General features: G+C 50.5%; 2 protein-coding genes across 8 annotated transcripts in view; one reads left to right on the top strand and one right to left on the bottom strand.

Annotated features, from left to right (window-relative positions):
* The window catches only part of TSPAN18 (tetraspanin 18), a 127,938-nt gene extending 117,798 nt beyond the window's left edge, over positions 1–10,140 (top strand). For all 4 annotated transcript variants that reach the window (XM_075754678.1, XM_075754675.1, XM_075754677.1 and 1 more), the window contains 4 exons: positions 1,376–1,474; positions 2,764–2,943; positions 5,457–5,540; positions 6,543–10,140. In XM_075754678.1, coding sequence (XP_075610793.1) covers positions 1,376–1,474; positions 2,764–2,943; positions 5,457–5,540; positions 6,543–6,590 — 411 coding nt within the window. In that variant the 3' untranslated portion in view covers positions 6,591–10,140. The remainder of the gene's footprint in view (positions 1–1,375; positions 1,475–2,763; positions 2,944–5,456; positions 5,541–6,542) is intronic.
* Positions 10,141–10,151: 11 nt separating this feature from the next.
* Positions 10,152–19,998, bottom strand: part of TP53I11 (tumor protein p53 inducible protein 11) — a 28,129-nt gene continuing 18,282 nt past the window's right edge. For all 4 annotated transcript variants that reach the window (XM_075754683.1, XM_075754681.1, XM_075754679.1 and 1 more), the window contains 6 exons: positions 18,409–18,766; positions 17,222–17,280; positions 16,601–16,649; positions 16,075–16,171; positions 15,058–15,159; positions 10,152–13,931 (listed from right to left, as the gene is read on the bottom strand). In XM_075754683.1, the coding sequence (XP_075610798.1) occupies positions 13,798–13,931; positions 15,058–15,159; positions 16,075–16,171; positions 16,601–16,649; positions 17,222–17,280; positions 18,409–18,537 (570 nt within the window). In that variant the 5' untranslated portion in view covers positions 18,538–18,766 and the 3' untranslated portion in view covers positions 10,152–13,797. The remainder of the gene's footprint in view (positions 13,932–15,057; positions 15,160–16,074; positions 16,172–16,600; positions 16,650–17,221; positions 17,281–18,408; positions 18,767–19,998) is intronic.

Genomic DNA, 19,998 nt, shown 5'->3' with positions numbered 1-19,998 from the left:
AGCCGCCTCTTTTTTTTTCCCCTTAAATTTTGTGACACAGTTACAAAGGAAACAAAGAATTTTGTACTTGTGCTTTTGTGCCCACCCATCCATCTCGGACATATGTATGCGTATGTGCGATATTTCACTTTGCATGTCAAGAACCTGAAACCAACCTGGAGCAGTGTATGTTACAGCATCTGCAGTGCTGTATGAACAACAGAAAAAAGAAAAAAGGGTATTTTTCAGACAGCTTAATTCCTGATCCTGCAAATATGCAACACTAGAGCAGTCCAACACTAGCAAGTCCAACCCACTTTGCTGAGGCTTTGCAGTGGCAGAGATTTTGTCTGTGTAGATCACAAATCACAAGGTATTTTGGAGAAGGGACCACACAAGTCAAGACCTGTTGGGAACCTGAAAAGAGATTCCTTGAAGTTTTCATCCTGAAGTGATAGAAAGGCAACAAGATTGACTCTGAGTGTTCAGTTTAACAAGACTATTAAGTTTGTATATTTACTATTCCTCCAGAGAGTGATCCTAAGTAAAAGTAATTTCAAAGTGTCTGACTTTCTGAGAGGACTCTGAGCCAAAATATTCATTTGATTGTTCTATTTTACTGTAAATGTAAACAGGAGTAAATGAAATTCCATTTGTTTCTGTTGTTGACCTTAGGAAAATTGTTTAAATTATCTAAATACTGGAAATATAAAGAGGATTTTTTTCTTCATGTGTGTGGGTTAGTTTAGATAATCTAAACCGTTGTCAGGGAAATGGCCTTTTTTTCTGATTTGTAAGTTGACTTGAACATTTAATATTAATTACATGCTTTTTACTTCCTTTTTATTCCCAGAATTTATCTTATTAGGGCCTCATTCTGCTTTCTCACACATGGAAGTAAATTCAGAGCAGTTCCCCTGTCATTAGTAGGAACTTAACTGCTTTAAAATTAAAAGTGAGGGCAAAATCATGCTTTGATTGCAGCAGTCATGAAGCATAGTAAGTTAAACTATTATTGGGGTGTGGATTTGGCGATCTTTCTAAAATCTGTTTTAGTCCTGTTCCAACTTAGGAAGCACTTTCAAGTAGCACTAAAAATTTTAAAAAAACAAAACCCAACTCTTAAGTGTAAGCATTACCTTACTAGTATAGATATAATTCAATCCTTGATTTTTAATGAGCAACAGTTTCATTCAACAAGTACCATTCACCTTGGATATAGTTATGGTTCAGCCAGTGCCTTTTCCTATGTTTCTCCTCTGAGGTTTGCAAAAAAAAAAGAACCAAACCAAACCAACCAAACAACCCCCCAGGATTCACAGAAGTGAGCTTTGGGAAGTGCTTGGGAGAGGTGTTGGCAGAAGCCTTTACATTTCCACCTGTCTGTGCATTTCAGCTGACCAGAGAGTTCTTCACCAAGGAGCTAAAAAAGCATTACCTGAGGAACAACGACACTGATGTCTTCTCTTCCACCTGGAACTCTGTTATGATCACAGTAAGTCAGGCTGTGCCAGTCCGGTGCTGCCCATGGTCAGCGACCATCAACATGGTGCTCGGCCCACACCATCAGCTCGCCCAGGGTCAGCCTGCTTCAACCATCCCGTCATGTCAAGCGTAGCACCGGGGTTTGTGGTGGTGGTGGGAGGGAGATGAGAACTCAGCTGGCAGCCGGTCTTTCTCAAAGCGAGCTGCTGTCAGTCCTGAGAGGGACAATCCCAGTGACTGCATCAGCCTTCGTGCTTTGCCAAAGCCTGAGGCATTTGACCTGACTGGGTATCCCCAGCTTTCAAATGGCGGGCACAGACATCCATGGAGCTGTCTGCAACTGAATATCGCTGCGTTTACCCTGGAACTTTCCTCGTGCAGACTACTTCAGGACTATTCCCAGCCAACAACAGCCAAAACCTGGTGCTAACTAATGGCTTTTTGTTAGCTCTTGTGAAATGAGTTGGTAGGTGGCAGATTAGGCAGGGGTCTGCCTAATGGTATATTTTCAGTATAGACATATTTGCCATCAAAATTGACTTTGTTATTACAATCCTAATCAGGCAGGTTAAAGATCGACTGTCATTGAAATTGCGGTTGTTATTATCTACTACAAGAAGTTCTGTATGCATGTGTGTGTGTGTGTACACATGTGAACTTAGTGCTCAGTACAGCCCACAGCGTGTCTCTTCAGCAGGGAAGAGCAGGATGTCAGGCTCTGCAGATGAAAAGTCAATTTTAATCTTAAAAGAAAAAGATGATTGCTGCCCTTCATGCTGATTCAGGACTTTAATAAAGACATTTCCTTTTGCTGACTGAAAGGAGACAGAGTCAGAGTATGACTTGAATCCTTAAAAAGGACCTGACTTGAATCCTAAAAATGGACCTCACTTGAATCACCTAGCAGTGCCTTTCAGCAGCAACAATCCTGGCCATTAGCTATAAGGAGAACAGACGGTCGGGAGCCTGGATTGTACTGCTGGCTCCCTTACAGACTTGCTGGGTGATCTCAAGCAAGTCATTCTGGATGTGCTCCAAAGCCCTGTGTAGTTCATGGCAATATTCCCAGTGGTACCTTAGAGTCTACAGCATGATATGGGAACAGTGGGACTTTATAAAAAGGCTTTGATGAAACAGAAGCTCCAAGGTACAAGCACAACTCACAACAGTTGTTTTTTGTCTCTGCTTTGACTAAAGCTTTGATCCCTACAAGAATACGTCTTTGGAAGATTTCTTGTATCTGCTTTCACGGCAGTGTCAACTCTGTCTTCGTTTCTCTCTGTGCCTCTCTCTCCCTAGTTTGCCTGTTGTGGAGTGAATGGACCAGAAGATTTTGAAGCTGTCCCTCATCTTCCACAGTCCTCTTTGGAAAAGGCAACACCGGAGGCTTGTTGCCAGAGAGAGCTCCAGAGCCGGGAAGGGATGTTTGTCAACAAGGAAGCTTGTCTCATAGGCATCGAGAGGTATCAGAACCGACAGGTAAGGGAGGCCGAACGCCAGGAAAAGGAGTTTCACAGTGGGCAGCAAGATGGCTGGGGTGGTCATGGGTAGCTAGTGAAGCTGGCAGGTCATGCCATTCTGACTGTAGCTCACATCCTAATTGCACTTCTGCTGACAGCTTTTGAAGTCATGCCATATATGTGATGTTGAAAATCCCCTTTCATTGAGTGCACTGCTAAGTGTGTGTTGTGCTGTATCAGCAGAAATACGAAGATTTTCCCAAGGGATTGAGAGCTGGGGTGGAAATTTACATCAAGTTTTACTGTGTTTCTGAAGGTTACTACTATCTCTGAGCAGTTAATTCACAAGCCAGCACAGGTCAGCAAGTTTGGGATGGAGTTGGCTCTTACTGGCTGTGGTAGTGCCTCCACTTTAGTTCACAAAGACTCCTCATCAACAACATATGCAACCAAGAGATCAAGGTTTAAACGGCAACTGCAAACTATGTTTTACAAGGAAGAAAAATGTTGGAAAGCTCCATTTCTCTGCTCTTTTGCTCTTTACAATCAAAAAAGGGCATTTCTTTTGCTAGGCCTCTCGAATTGGCAATTTTTACCAATACTAGACTGGAACAAGACAGTTCAGCATAATGACACTGATACTACAGTCGTGTTTCCTTACATTGTCACCAAGATGTGAAGTTTAAGAAACTTTCCAGCCAAGTTCCTGGCTGTGTTCACCTCAGCATTAATAAGCCAGCTGAGCTCTGTACTGACCATATAGGTACACACGCCTCCTTTTCTCTCCGGACGAAGGAGTGGTTCTCTTTTCAGCACTTGATAGCAGGTTGTGAAAAAGAGTAAAGGAGCTTGGAAGCAGCGTGTGAGCTGTTTCTTGCCTGGCAGCTGGAAATGGTTGGCAAAGGCACTCTGGGTGAGAGATCATAGCAGACAGCACCGTACTGCTTCTGCCAGGTCTGATTGCTGTGAATAGATGGGAAAAAGAGCGAGGAGAGAGATGACAAACAGCAGGGAGGGAAAGAGAAATGCATTTTGAGAAAGAGGGTTAAAGCAGATAACAGATTTAGCTTTCCCTAAGTGGTGATGCTGATGCCTGTGGGAAGGGAAGGTTTCCTGTGAGCCCTTGTCATCACAGTGTTGGTGGGAAAAGCTGTGTGCACAGCAAGTGTCACCAAGCACACATGAGGCACTTCTGTAAAATGGGAGAGACGGTCTCAAGCAACTGGTGGCTTAATTCAGGCATTCCTGGAGCCAAGGTCAGGCTCTTGGGACACCATGCTGGTAGGACAGTCCTCACCCCCGTTTGTAGCCAGCTGAGCAGGGCATGCTGGAAGTTGGGTTAAGGTTGGAGCTGTGACAACCACCCAAACATTTTAGTGCTGGGCTGGATGCTTTTCCATGAAAATTGGGCTGAAACATGGCTGGAACAGAGCTGCTGCTGAGTGGTCTCATGTTGACAAGAGCGTGGTTTTAACAGCTTGGTTACTGCCACAGCAGTCTGCACTCCCTCAGTCTGCCTCGTGAGTGGGTCCCCTCTGTCCTCTCCTTCACTGTCCTCTGGTTGTGTCTCACCCACAATGAGCAGGTCTGGCACGAATACCAGTACATAACTGTTGTGCTGTCTTCGCAGTTCAGACGTTTTCTTTTTCGGTGGAAGGAAAAAAATCAGGTGATCGAAACATGCCAGCAGTATGGATGGGATTAAACGTGTGTGAGTGAAATATATGCTCAGTGGAGACAAGAGCTACTTTTTACATGGGACAAACTCCAATCTACTTTTCTCTTTATATGTGACGTATTTGCGGAAATTTGCTGGTGGGTTGGAATTTTAGGCTGGGAGAACTGAGGGCAGGATAAGCTGGTGATTTCCAGAAAGATCCTGAAACTTTTGCAGAAGATCTACCTGCTGTTAATTGTATGAGCAGTAATAAATGGCATTAAAGATGATGGTGGCTATGCTGCATAAGTGGAAGGACTGCTGTAGTGCATGGCCCTGAGTTCTTCATGAAATTAATTCTCCTATAGCCAGAAGATCAGCAGGTGTTCATCTGCACTCCTTTGGGTGAAGGCACAGTGAAGTAGTCCTGGGGTGTGAAAGAGCTGCTGGCTATGAGAGAGGATTCAAGAATCTCCTATCTTGGCTTTAATAAATGGTCCTTATTCCTAGCCAGCCTGGGCTGGCTGTCATCTGCCCTGAGAGTCCTTTCCCCTGTGCTTAGTCTCTGCCCTTTGAAGAGGGAGTGCCTCTCCCGTGCTGCTCCTTTGTGCCCTGCAAGAAGACACATTTTTTTGTGGTCAGTGAGGGGTTGTGGGTGTGAACCACTCCCATCCCACTACAGCAAAACCTTCCCCTCCCTGGCACTGTCCTGTGGGTCCCTGCTCCCTGTGCTGTGGGGCTGGGTGAGGGGGTGAGAGGGAGCCATGCTTGTGGTGCCTGCATCTGAGAGCATCTCTTGGACTAATGAGGGCTGTGCTGCAAGAACAACACAATGTGCCAGTCAGCTGTGTCTCACCTCATTTTGTCCTTCTTAGGGCTGCTACACTGTGATCCTGAACTCCTTTGAGACCTACGTGTACCTTGCAGGAGCCCTTGCCATCGGAGTGTTGGCCATTGAGGTACTTACCGTTGCGTAACTAGAAGAAAAGCAAGTGTCGGTAGATATCCAGCAGTGAGGCAAATGGGCAGGTGCTCCCCCTTGCCAGGGGAAGCTGGTTCTGCAAAGTGCCAGCAGGTTAATCAACTTGTGGTTTTAATTGCCTAGAAAGAGGCGGGTGCTTGGTCCCTTGCCACAAAAGGCAGGGAAATAACGGGTGCCACACGCCTGCAGTGCCGCAAGCCTGCAGTGCCGCCTCGTGTCGGGCTGCCGCAGAGCTCGCACCCTGCCACGCTGGCCAGAGGGGCTTCGGGGACCCACTGCCTGCCCCAGGGCCCCACACAGTCACTGCCCTCGTTGCGGCAGCACCCCAGCAAGCCGACTAATCTGTCACTTGGTTAATGTGTTCAAACTGTGCCTTTGCTTTAAAAACTTCTGTTCAGAGCCTGAAACTGTACTGGCTCCAGAGCATCTCTGTTATCCAGCATTAGCATCTGGCTCTTTGGTGATGTTTCTGAGGAACGGGCTTCCACCAGACATGACATTAGCCAGAATGTCCCTGCAGCATTGCTAGGGCAAGGCCAGGTACTTTCCCCAGTGCCCTGTGTTGTGCAAAGGAGAAGGAGCTGGGCAGAGCCCCAGCAGCCCCCACGAAGGCCCTGCTGTGCCTGCTCCAGGCAGTGGGAATGGTGTGCAGAGCAGGGATCGCAGAGCCTGCTCCCCTGTGACCCCAAGCGTGGTTCAGGAATGAAGCCAGGCTGCTACTGTAGCTGCAAACAGCTAGGGGGAATGGAGGAAGGAGGGGAGGGATGGCCTTCAGGAAAAAAACAGAAGTTTTGCCGCAGCCTCCCCTCGGTGGTGGGAAGGGTCCCCTTGCTGCGCCACTGACTGCTGGGCAGGAGGGAATCACGGGAGGGGACCTAGGGCCAGGGAGGGCTTTGCCAGTCTTCTGGAAGATGCAGCTGACTCTTGTGGTTCTCTGTTTTGTTTTTGCCCTCTTCTCCCCCTGCTTCCTCCTTCCCAGCTGTTTGCCATGATCTTTGCCATGTGTCTCTTTCGAGGGATCCAGTAAGAGGTGGCCCGTGAACCACTATGTTCCCCACGTACTCAGAAGAAAGAAGGAAAATCAGAAGAAACAAAACCTGAAAACACCCAAAAAACTTTATTTTTTTTAACAAAATGGGGTAGGGAGAAAAGAGGGTTGTAATATATGAATGACCAAAAGGATTGTACTTCAGGGGCTGGAACTTTGAGGTGATGTGCACTACACTGTACACCAGACCCTTGCCCAGAGCCACCTGCAGCAGCCGTGGAGCAGGAGCCCAGCGCAGCTGATTGCACTAGAGACTGACAGAGACGGCGGGGGGGGAGAGCGGGAGGATGAGCACCTCTCGCTGTGAGGCTGTGCCTACCGCTCGCAACTTCATCGTGTTTTAGACAGCAAAGGACTGAAGAACAGCCATGCAGGGGCTGGATGAGGCCACAGGTTGGCCAAAGTCTGTGACTGTCCAGGTGGGTTTGAAACAAGCAGTGGTGGCTCATCTGAGAAGTAGGTAGTCATTGTTTGTGTGATTCTGGCTTTAATCCCCAGCCACAGAATGAAAACACGCATTCTTGAGTGGAACCTTTGCCCCTGCCACCTGAAACTTGTCAGAGAAGTCAGGCACTTCAGTGAGGCTGGCTTTCCTCTGGAGCCCCAGGCAGGGGCAGCATGGTCTCACTTAGGGATGGGACTCAGCTAAGGCTGGCTGATGGTCAAGAGTTTGGTGCCTACCTTTCTGTTTTTACTGAGATTTACTGTTCCTTGTTGTGAAAAAGAAATAGAGCATTTTTTTCTCCTGCTGTGTTCCCATCTCCTGGGAAAAATAATGGCTCTGGTCAAGAATTGTTGATACTGCTGCCTTCCTGAGAAGGGGAGGAAAGAGTGTTTAAATCTTGTCAGCCTTTGCCTTTCCCTTCATACTTGCAAAAAACGGTTTGTGGTGCTCTGTTAGCATAAATATTTGCAGTGGATTCCTACATGCTTTCCAGCCCTAAGGGGAGTTCCAGGCATGGTGCTGGATGGAGGAGTCAGAGGTTTGTCAGCCGCTCCCATGCTGTTTGCCTGAAACAGTCTTGTGGCGTCATTTCTGCTCAGAGGATTTCCCCCCGAGATCCTCCCATGGGCTCGTGATGAAAGCATCAAGTCAGAATTGTTTTTAGTCTGCCTGCTAGTTGAGAGTGTTTCCTCCCTTGAGATAGCTTGACATTTAACTAATGTATCATCTACTTAATAATTTGGAAGTGAACTTGAGAAAGATGCCTGGGACTGGACTTTGGTCAGAGTTTAAGACGAACTGCTGAGGCCCCAGGCAGGCTTTAGGAGCACGTGGCGTGCAGCCAAACCGTGCCAGCCGCTGCTCCAGTGGTCACGGTTATCGACCCGGACAGGTCGCTGGTTTCTCTCCTCTGGAAGCCTCAACCCCCATTGCCTTAATTGTTCATCTGGTCACTCCCTGACCCCACGCTCATTGTGCTTGGGGGTGGACAGAAGGGGTTGTGGTTTCTTACTTAGCTTAGGTCTTTTTAGAGATTTTATAGGCTCAGATTATGGAGCACTTTTATATAGGCTTAAACCAGCCCCTCTGAGAGCTGTAAGCACTGGCAAGGAAGGCGAGGGGGCAGAAGGCAGCAGCAAGGACATGAGCAGTAACCTTGTGCCCAGGTTTGGCAGCAGCAGGTGGCTGTTGCCTTACACCACTGGGGCTGTGTCCCTTCAGCTCTCCCAGTGGCACTGCACAGGCTACAGGGAAGGAAGGAAAGCAGCAGAAGGACTGGTCCACGATGGACAACAATCCTGGCTAAATGTCCAGGTTGGAGAATCAGGATACTAAGGAGCAGGAGGGAGGCATTAGAGCTTTTTCAAGCTTCATTTGAGAACAACAGTTTGCTCAGCAGCAGCAGAGGGCCCAGGCAGGTAGAGCTGCAGCCCCCCCGTGCTGCAGTCAGCATATTCCAGCAACGGAATAGGAGGCCAGGGCTGCTAAGTGGCCTCAGATGTTGCACTACACCTCGTGGAAAGCTCTTCTGAACTATTTCCCTCTGGATCTGCTTTTAATGAGGCATTTTAGCATTAAATTCTGGTCTGTTGTTTAATGAAGGAAAACAGTTTTGCTAGCCAAAACCCAGCAGTATTTGTACCCGACAGCAGGTGCTGTGCTTAAGATAGGAAAAAATCTGTTGCATCTACTCATCTTTCAGGGAATGGGCTGAGCAGAAGCTGAGTTTTTATCTGTTCTGCTTCTGCCTCAGGAGCTGGTGTCAGCAACTGTTCTGGGAGAGCAATTCCCAGGGGAGGAACAAAACCATGAGCAGAGATGGTAATTTGGCTGGAGGTGAGCAAGAGAAGCAGAACTGCCTCCCCCAGTCTCCAATTTTTTTTTCCTTTCCCCTCAGTTTATTAGGCAAAGGCCGGGCTGTCTGAGGTCAGAGCCTGGAAGGCGAATACCCTGATTTGTACATGGTGGGTGGCTGAACGAAATATAAGAAAAAAAAGCCTTAAAGCCTTTTTCTGCTACCCGTGGTGTGGGGGAAAAACTATCAGAGCTGAGGGAACCGGACCAAAGCAGACAGAGTGCTAAGTGATAAATACACACTCCTGAAGCAGGATCTCTGCCGGCTTATTTCTCTTTGGCTTTCCTAATTCTGTACTCATGGCTTTTATCTTTCTCACTCTCCCTCTCTCCCTAATAGTAGTCCCTGTATCTTCAAAAAGATCTCTTACTCGTCTGTGTTATTCTGGCCTTTGCACAGCTGTTTCTCCTCTTTTACCTTGTCTGATCCCCCATTGCGCTTTTCTGGATGAAGACTTCAAATCCTCTCTGCAGCTGGCTGGCGTGCCACTGGGAACACAGCTTGAAACCCCAGCGACGGCCAGGCAGCACGTTTTAAACAAGAACTGGACGTAGCTGTAAAGATACGTGCAAGTCTGAGAGGACCTGTGGAAGTTGGTAACGGGCAGAAGGAATTTCTCCTGGGGGAATTTAATGAACAGTCAAGCCCAGAAAGCAGACTCCCGCTGTATGGCAAAGCATGTAACGTTGTTGGGTTTGTCCCTTGGTTGTGTGGCTGCCCCCTACATTGTACAGTAGTTTTCAGAACAGTAGGCAAGAGAAACAACTGTATTTTTAGCTTTAACAGCTCTGGTGAATATTCTGGGGCCAGGGGCTAGATTCCCTGCTTGCTGGAGAGCTCTGGGCAGGCTGGGGACCAGAGGGAGCTGCCGCCTCCTTCGCTGTAGCACCGTGACCACAGCCCAAGCACCTTGGATGGAAGCAGTAGAGAGCAGCCTGTGCCTCCGAGCCCACAGCCCCTCTCGGCGCCCCTGCCTCCCGGCTGTTATTTAATGCTGACTGTCACGAATGCCTGGGAAAAGGGCTGCGTGTGAAATAATGTTTGAAATCTATTTTAAAAAACTGTAAATGTTCTTTTTATTAGATAGTGGAGCTAATTTATCCTGTATTCCCTACTGTAATGCTTTTTTATATTGAAAGGATTTTTTTTTTGTAATATAAACCAGAACACAAGCCTGAAGCACTCTCTGCACGGTTTTTGTGTGCGTTTCTTAAAAAAAAAAAATAAAAGAAAGATATTGTGACAGTGAAGTGAAACGGCTTTAATTTTCACTATTTGCTTGGTGTTAAGTACAGTAACTTTCTTACCAGAGGAGAAAGAATAAACTCAGGTACAGCAGCTAAAATGAGGTATAAACGGAAGTGTCCCATTCTCCCCTGCCCCCTCCCCCCCCCCAAGTAAAAACCCTTGACCAGAAAGGAGAGGCCAGCTTAGGTCAGGCAGAGCTTCTCCTTTGCCACCAGCTCCAGTTTGTCAGATACTGGTTAGCCGTAAATAAGGTGATGAAGGGAGTTATATGTGATCGATGAGCTTGCTTCACCCTCAAAAGTGAGGGCTCTATGAACACAAGGGTTCGGGTCCATCTCTTGCAGAGAAAAGGGGGTCAGCCTTAGTTGTGTGCCTGCTCAGAGCACAACCCTCCGGGGAACACGGCTCCCAACCCTGCACAACATTATACAAACGCAAGCAGGTAATTCGCTGCAGACTGTCTCCTGTGGGAGATGACGTCAGTCCATGGTTTTTCTCACAATTTAACAGATAAGGAATCTGAGGCCTGCAGAGATGCAGGTTTTTTCTCAGCAGCTCAGTAGCAGAGCCTGAAGTGATGCCTCAGGCTTTTGATCCCAAATTACATGCTCAACTGCCACCTGCAGCTGTGATGCCAGCACTTCTGTCCTTAGGGATGCAGTTCTGTACAAACGTTTCAGCATCCTCCTCCCTTTCCTCCCATTCACACCAGAGTCAAGACAACCAGCCACAGTTGGTTTCCGGCAGTGCTGTAGGTAGACTGCCTGGGCTCCATCCTCAAGCCACCCTGAAGAAACTCCCTCCTAGACCTCACCTGCTACAAATTCACCTCCTCAAGTAGGCCTGGCCATGTTTCTCCTGCAGCACCTTGCTGATGAGAAGGGACTATGCCAGGGACCACAGCCTTTTTGTGGCCCTTGTCAGGCAGGGCCATACCTTTGCCCCTTCTCACTTAATTTTAGAAGAGGTGTAGAGCCCCAGTCCACTTCCATACTTGCTTTCTGCGTGGTCCATTTATAGCAAGATGGAGCAAGAAGCATGAAAATAAAACAACTTCATCTCTCCCCTTTCAGGACTAGGTACCAAGTAGGATGAAATCTTTTACGTGGCCACTCCGCCAGGCTTTGCTCTGTGTTGGAGCAGAGGACATTGACTGGCAGAGCTAGATGTGGCTCACTGGTTTAAGTTTTGCAGAGAGGCAGCTGCTAAGCAGGGGACCAGAGGAATCTGACACCACCTGATTTAAAGCCCCTTTGGAAAGCTCTGCTTCCCCCACCCTCCCACCTGATTTAACCAGCAAGAAGTCTTTGGAGAACTGCTCTCACATAGTGCAGTAACTCATTTCTCCCACCTGCTGGATGACATGCTAGGGTATGCTAACCAAGCAGCCATCTACAGACCCAGAGTCATAACTAAGTTCCTAGGACCTGCGGCCAACACAGATGGGATGACAGCATTAAGAAGACCCTCCATTTCCTTCTTTTGCAAGATTGCTTTTGCTGTGGTCAGTTTTACTTGTCATTCCTGGAAACACAATTATTTCCCCTCCCCCCCAAACCAACGATCAGTCTGTGTATACATTCATGTGACCCCCAAAACACAAAGAATCAAACTTCACGTACCTCTACCAACAACTGCAGCCAAAGTGCTGCACTGAGGCCATTGCAGCTGCCTGTGCAGATGGCATGCAGGCTAACGGCAACAGCCCCAGCATGACATGCTCCAGCTCTTAGACGCAGCACCACTCGATCTAATTGGTCACACTCTCCAGGCTGCACTTAATCAGTTCCTGTCTCACAGGGAAACAGTTTCCCTCTTGGAGCCCAATTCTTCTACCTGAACAGGAAGGCTCCTCTTACATATAAGTTTTAGTTGCTCGGTATCGTATTTTGGACATGTTGAAAGCAGCTTGGCAGGCATGTGTTGTTGGGAGGCTCCAGAATTTAGCCTGCTGTTGGATGTTGCCTCTCCATTCGATTTACTTCTTCGGAAAAAAAGATTACTTGTGATGTTTCCTGGTTCAACTATTTCCAATATTCTTACCTGACAGACATTTTGCATGGCCAGTAGGTACAATGCACACAGTGTCCCAAGTTTATGTAGCTGCTTCTAAATGCCAAAAGCACTAACACAACATAAACTACCCACTACCTTCTTCTAACTCTACTAAGATTAAAACAGCAATAGCCGTAGATCCCAGTGTCACCAGTGGCTTGAGGGCTGTTGTTCACACAAGCACTTCTGTTGGCGTAGGCATCTCTCTACTGGGATTTTGGGATGTCAGCTCTATTCCAGGGCACACTTTGATCCAGTCAACAGCAGTGCATAAGTAGTCCATATCCTGTACACACACACACACCCCTGCTGGCTTTAGTCCCATGAAGAACAAAAAAAATGCCGCCTCCAGCTGTGGACAGGGATAATCCGCAAGGAAAGCGCTAGGAAGTAGGGCAGCCAATGCTGTTAAGCCCAGTAAATGTTGGAGAAACTGGTGAGTACTAAAGCACATTTAGTCTGTCCTTGACTGAGCTAGAGAAGGCAATGATGCCATCATACACCCTGCTCCTTGCTGTTCTTCATCCCAGTTAAGTATCTTAATGCTACAAACTTTGGTCCTCTCTTCTCAAAGTCAGAAGAGATGAGATGCCTGCACATTAGCAGAGCTGGAACACCACCTCCCACAGCTGGGGCTCATCTCTAGAGGCTGCTCACTGACCCAAGCAGCTGTACTGATGCTCGCTCTTACTAGTGCTGACTACAACTGCACACCAGCCCTTGCTTAAGTAAAGCATCAGACGCTACCTCACACCCGCCACTGCCTCCACCATCAGTAAAGCTGCAACTGCAGGAAGTGTTCTGGGGTGAAAGGGACAGGACCCCAGCCTAGAAACTTCATGAAACATCCCAAGAAAGGGGATGCCTTTGTGCTTTCCCATAGCTTCCTTCACTGCTAAAATATTATAGGTCAAGCGGCTCCGCTGTTCCCAGTGCTGTCCCTGCGAAGGGAACGAGCAAAGGGTCTCCCTCTTCTTTTGCTCTGTCTCCTGCCAAGCTTTGCACAGCACCCAGTGCAAAACTATGAACGGGAAGAAAAGCAGAGCCGTTCGCAAAGCGCTGAACTCGACCTAGCCCCGTCCAGCTCCCAGCTACGTGGACAGTCAGTACTTGCTAAAAGGGGAACGGGCTGTACACGAGGGCACACTCCACCAGGCAGGTGCAAGACCTACCAAGAGGAGTAGCTGAGTTCTTCGGTGGTTGCCTTACTGCCCTGTCTCCTCAGGGATTGTGTTTCAATGTGCTGGTCTTATTTTGTGCTTTGTTCCAGCAGGTTCAGAGCCTGTGATCCCACCGGCCAGTTTTCCCTGGGAAACCAGCTCTTTTCCCTGAGCCTTTCTCCCACTGCTCCTCACCTCCTATGGGGAGGGTGCGGGGGGAGGCCTGCCTGATGCTGCTCCCCCCCCATTTCTCCTGGCAATGCCACCAGCACCGGGTTACACACTGATTCATGCCGGTAAGTGGAAAAGAAGGAAACCACTTTAGAACAAAAAGGGACTAACAAAAAAAAAAGTTATAATTATAATGCAAAATTACCGACACAAACCCCCCTCCCACCCTTCCCATGACAAAAAGCCCAGGAATTAGACTTTCTTGGGACGGCGTCCAACTTGGTAATAATAATAAATGCTGATGAGGATGAAGAGGGCTCGGCTGACCAGGAGGAGCACGGCACCTGTGGCTATCCGGCTACTCTCGACCAGGGAGACAGTGGTAACTGGAGGAGAAGGAGGGAGACAAGGCAGAGGTTGGTGATGAAAAAACAAATGGAGACAAGTAGCACAAAGCTGTTTTCTACTTCCCTCTAATGCAGAAGCTTTCAGCACAGTGAACCCATGGTAAGGGCTTGATTTCACAGCCTTGAAGTCAGCCACAGACTCACGGTCCCCAGAGCTCTCACTTTCAGAACCCCTGCTGTAAAGGCATCCCCACGTTCAGGGAGCCACAGCCCAAAATGGTCACTCGAGCAGATGTGAGTTTCCATCCTGCTGTTAATTGTGGAATCTACGTGTTCCTGAGCTTGCTTTGTGGCTTAACCACTTCAGTGCTGATAAACATTTTTCAGCTGCAGAAGCATCTATAAAATATGCATAGTTCACACACGCTATCTCTTTTCTGAGCATGTCTCTTTTTTGGCTACCAACGTGTAGCCCATATCTAAATCAGCTACCTTATAACACAGTTAGTGAGCTACCAGTACATACAAAAACCCCCTTCATTGTTAAATATAGACAAGCTCCCTAGAAACAAGCTGAACTGCTATTCTCTGTTTTGGTAAGACTGAGCACCCGCCTTTTTAGTGTAGGTTGCTACAGTGTTCTCTTGTTAGCCCCAGCATCTAGGCAGCCCACTCCAGCAGATGACCTGAGCTGGCTGTGAAGGCCAGGAGAAAAATAAGTGAATCATCAGAGGAAGGTGTCTCCTCTGCACCTGAGCACCCTTCGGTGTGCAGCCCAAGGCAGAGGCTATTCCATGGGGAAGGAAAAGGGAGAGCAGCTGGCAGGGACGATGCTCCTGGGCCCAGGTCATCTTTGCCAGTCCTGCAGAGCGAGTGATGAGGTGCCGCTGTGGCTGTGCCAGACAGGCAGCAGAGACACCATCTTCCATCAGCTGAGTCCACTGTGACTCCCAGGGCCCCACCCCACAACTCCTTCAGCCTGGAGTTTACTCCATCAGACCCAAAGGCACCACTCCAATTTTGCACGGGGTCCCACCACTCACGCCGGCTGTCCGGCCCACCTCCACTTCTCTTTCCTCCCCCACGGGGGGGGGGGGAGAACGCAGCACCGTGCACCCCCCCTCCTTTGGGTCCTCCCGCCTACTGGGTGGCTGCAGCTACTCACCCAGGAACTGCACGGCAAAGTAGCACGCCTCCGTCAGCAGGGTCCAGCGGATAATGACTTTTTCGGCCGTGTAAAGGGCATTCCACATGATGAGCAAGATACCTGCGGAGGGACAGCAGAGTGCGGCTGCCCGAAGGCCGGCGGGGATCACCGGGAAGGGGCAGCCCACCCGCCCTATGCCCAGATGAACCACTTCGGCCTCCCGCGGGGGGCCGGGGGGCGGCGGCGCTCTGCCCGGCCGCTGCAGTTCCAGCCGGCCCCGCGCGGTGCTGCTGCAGGCCGCGGGAAGGAACGGGCCGCCCCCGCAGCGCAGCGCTCCCCACCGCACCGCCCGTCCGCAGCCCCAGCCGCCACCCCCCACCCCCGCCCCCGCCAAAAAAGCACCCCACGGCTTGCAAGCACCTGCCTGCCCTTTGGTGCTGGGCGCCACCCTTTGCAGCGTGCCAGCCCCGAAGAGGAACCTGGCTGGGCACCCAGAAGGTGCAGTCCCCTCAGCCTGGGAGCACCAGCGGCCACAGCGTGGGGTGCAGAGCGACGCAAACCCCGTGTCTGTAATTCCTCCCCTCGTTTTCTTCTCCAGACTGTTCTTCGAGGCTCCCCTCACCTTCCTGTGCTTTGCCGCCCACCTCTGGGGCCCCTCGCATGGGGGCCCTCCTGGGATGCTGCCGCCTGCCCCTTCTCACCCCCCACTCCCACAAGAAGGGTCTGGCCCCATCTGCAGCCCAGCACCCCATCTCCTGGCCCATCTGCAATCCTCCTTTGCTGGGGCACTTGGGGGTACTCCCCCAGGTATTTAGAGTGTGCACAGCCCTTCTTACCCTGCCTGCAGTGAGCCTGAGCCCCTAGTAGGAAAAAGCAGCAGTAGCTGAGCTTCTTAAAATACCTCTAAACAAACCATTTCTTTGCTAAGTGTTGTCCTGCTGGGCACAGACTTTGACCCCTCCTGCCATTTTGGCCTCTCGTCCCCTTAATCTGTGGGGCAGCGACGTGCCCCAGGCCCCGTGGCATGGCACTCACTGAGGAGGGCTCCTCCATAGAGCCGGATGGGAGTCTTGCTGCTCGCGGATTCCTCATCAAAGACGGTGTCGTAGAGCTGGTCAGGGAAAGCAAGGGCCTGGCAGAGGCAAGGGAGAGACTCAGCAGCCTGCACCAGCCAGAGCCATAAAAACGTGCCTTCTTGGGCAGCAGTGCTCCAACATCAAGCTTTTATGGGATCAGAGCTGCTGGCCAGGAAATTGGAAATTAAGGAGGCGCAAGAAATATCAGCGTGTCAGCTACTGGCTTCACGGCCAGTTTCTATGCCGTGTGTGGTTTATGACCCTGCTAATGAAAACAGACTCCGGTGATGGGAACAAACCGCCAAGGACACTGCCAGCAAAGCCCATTACTGAGACATGGTGAGGGCAAGGGCCTCGCAAGAGAAAGTGGCGGCAGCTGCTGGAGGCAGAGGAGGGGGATAAGTGCCGGGGGCCGAGGAGCCACGCTGGGGCACCCCTTTGGCAGCTGGGAGCTGGCAGTGCCCAGGACCACGTCCCTCACTTACCATGATGGCGACCCCAGAAAACATGACGGCAGAAACCAGCTGCCAGACCCTGCGTGGGAGGAAAGACAGGACTCAGCGTGAGCATGGGGGTGATCCTATCACTCATACTTCGCAAAGCATTCCTGGCTGCCTGCTTGGTCATCATCCCCCCATCTCGCACAACCGAGGCAGACAGAAGCCTCCTGTGGGAGGACTCAGCTCCCCACACCCTGCTAGCTCCAGCCTCAGCAAGCAGACCAGCCTTGCTGGTGAGAGAGAGATGAAATCCTCCTCACCCAAGCAAAGGAGGGAAGTGGCCCTGCCAAGAGCATGAGAGCATGGTGTGTGTGGGGGTCCCCACAGGACGCACCATCCTGTCACACATGAGACCAGGAGCTTCTCCAGCCCCATTGCAGGCCCTGTGGTTCCCAGCACCTGCTGGGACAAGAGCTTGAGGGCCTCAGGCTGATTTATGGGGGAAGAAAGCAGAGCTGGTGTGGTGCCACGGCCCCCTGAGAAGCCCCTGCAGGGAGCAGTGATGCTGGCACAGCAGCAGCACTGGTGTCAGCAGCCAGAGCTATCAGGGATGCTGTCGCCAAGGGCCCTCAGACCACCCAGCTCCAAGGTGGCCCAATATCTTACCTGAGCCCCAGCGGTTCCCGGACAGCAAACTTGATTTCATTTCCCAGTACTTGGCTAATCTGAAATTGAAATGAAAGACATAAAGTGACTGAGCAGACCCTTCCCCAGCCTTTAGGCAGTATTCACCAGCCCAAAAATGCACACCTAATCCCATGTGGGAGTTTTTCCTCTAAGAGGGCTGGAAGGAGGACAAGGACAAGAGATTAATTTGTGACCCCTTGATCCCAACACCTGCCGAAGGCTGCCTTGATTTCCCTCAGGAGCTGTAGCCTCTACTGCTCCCTTATCACCCACGTGCAGCGTGGGGCCGGGGCAGGGTCAACATCAACTCTTGTTTCCTTTCCCAGTAAGTAGGGAACTGTCTCCTCCCACACTCCGCCTGCATGTCACCCTGAGGGCTCTGCTGCTCTGTGTGTCACCCCAATGGAGCGCAGGCTCCAGCAGAGCCCTCAGGGTGTCACAGCGTCTGTCCCACTCTTGTGTTTGCACTGCCCAGAACGATGCCTGGCTGTGACTTACCCAAACCACGTGGATGGGGAGGCTACACAGACCAGCAACAGGGAAAGGTACTATGGGACCTTTTGGTTGCAGAAAGCTCTTGGACAGCTCTGCACTGCTCCCCATGTGCGGGCAGGAGCCAGGCAATGCCCTGCCAGCAAGTTCTCCAGAGAGCATCCAGGACAGGGCTCCTGCAGGGCTCACCCTTGTCCTCCAGCTCTGGTATTTCACCAAAACAGGTTGTTCACGTGCAGTTCAGATCGTTTCCGAGAGGCACTGCAGCACCGCTCCTTAAATCGCTGCTCCAGTGTCCAGGCCACTGGCTGGTGGGCACTGGTGGTGCCACGGTCCTCTGGCACCAGCTCCGAGCTAGCTCATGGTGCCTCGGCAATACAATTTCAGGAACGGTTTAAAGCAGCTTGAGGGCAGAGCTTGCCTCGTTACCAAGAAAAGCTGTTTCGGGCAGCTCCCATGCACCCAGAAGGCTGCATCGCCCATCACTGCTCAAAGGCAGAGTTGCCTGTGCCACCACAGCCTTCACCTCTCACTTCATAGGAGCCCCACGGAGCTGGAAACCCTTTTTTTGCCAAAGAGGCTGTAGAAGTTAGATGCTAAAAAATCCCCAGACCAGGCAGAAGGTCTCTTTTCTACCATTACCGCATACGCGCTTCCCTCTCCCCCGCCCTCACCTTTGAGCGATGGACCTCGCCATCATCGTCCTCCCCGCCGACCCCCAGGATCTTGCGTGTCTTCAGCCTGCTCACCAGGTCGGTCTGGCTGTGCTTCTTCATCAGCGGCGGGGGCTGCTTCGCCGCCATGGTGGCCCTCTGCCACCCAGCCCTCGGCTGCGAGGTGGCGCAGGAAGCTGCTCCGCTGTCACATGAAATTTCACGAGGTTTGGGGGGGGGAACCAACAAAAAAACCCAAAAAACAACCACCGCTAAAAATCTTCCTGTTAGGCCAGCAGACAGCTCCTCATCATCCCGGGGCAGGGAGCCCTGGCAGCGGGGCCGGCCCCGGCTACGGGCGGCTCATCTCAGGGTGATCCTGCCGTCACTGGGATCTGTTGAGGGGGAAAGGAAAATCAGAGCAGTGTGGCTTTAGCGTGGACATTTAGCTATAAGTGCTTTTGACCTACAAACCGTAGTCTGGTCTATCCCAGCATGAGGCAATGCCTGGTACCTCTTTGCTGTCTCCCAGATTAGGGGAATTAAATGGTTCCCGGACTAGGGAAACTAAAGTCATTAGGTGATGCTTTGCCTTTTGTCTTTTCCCATGCCATACATCACAGCCTTCAGCTGCCACTTCAGGCTGAGTACCATGCAAGTCTCTGGTATTTATTTGGTGTGTCCCCCCAGATGCTGCAGCTCTCGGGTTGTGCCAGAACACACCGGCCCCTGAACAACAAGAAGGCAGAGGCAAGGCTTTCCTCGAGGATACGCTGCTTTCTGGGAAACAGAAGACTGGGGCAACTAGAAACTACAAATACTATCTGGGATAAGAACAAGACAAAGATAATTGACAGAAGCCACGGTGGAAGAGATAACTTCTGCTTTGGCATGGTGATATAAAGGTAGAGGTGTCAAGAGTCCCATGAAATCACTCTATATCATCCTGCAATCCTGAAAGCCTGGAAACCCTCAGTTCAGAAAGTCTTTTCTTCCAATTTGTCTTCATTTTATCTTGACTCAGCTGAACACAAACATGTTTTTCCGTTTGCCACTTCACCCTCCCAGAGACCCGCAGCCGAATCCCCACAGGCACCAGGCACAGCTAATCCAGCCCAAGCAAGCGCAGGGCTCGAGCACCGGCCATCCCGCGCCCCTGCCGAGCCGTCCCATGGCTGCCGCAGGAGGAGAGGATTTATGCTTGTGTCTGAAGAGTTCACGAGTCTTCGGGGAGTAATGAAAGGAGATGCCGGTCATTTTGGCATCTTGTATGCAAGTGTTGTCCCGCTGCTTTGCGAGGGATTTCCCTCTAGCAGGAAAACCCTTCCCTGCGTTTGTCCAGACCAGAGCAGGCAGTCATGTCTGCAGGTACCTGACGTAACTTTTTCTGCAAGGCAAAGCCAAGAGGTCTCACTGGGACAGTGCAAAGACTGAATCCTGTGATCAAGGGTTTATTAAGTCCCTTGCAGCAGGCCACAGGCAAAATGCTTTCCAGCTAGCCAGTTCAGCTGCTCACAGCTTTGCAGGTGCTTCTTTTGGCTTGTAAGGGGTTTTGTTTGGTTGTGGTTTTTTTGCTCTTATTCCTCTGAATAACGAAGCCCAGGTTCCTGG

This window comes from Balearica regulorum, chromosome 5 (genome assembly GCF_011004875.1).
Source record: "Balearica regulorum gibbericeps isolate bBalReg1 chromosome 5, bBalReg1.pri, whole genome shotgun sequence".
Lineage (NCBI taxonomy): Eukaryota > Metazoa > Chordata > Aves > Gruiformes > Gruidae > Balearica > Balearica regulorum.
This window is presented reverse-complemented; position numbering and strand designations above follow the sequence as displayed.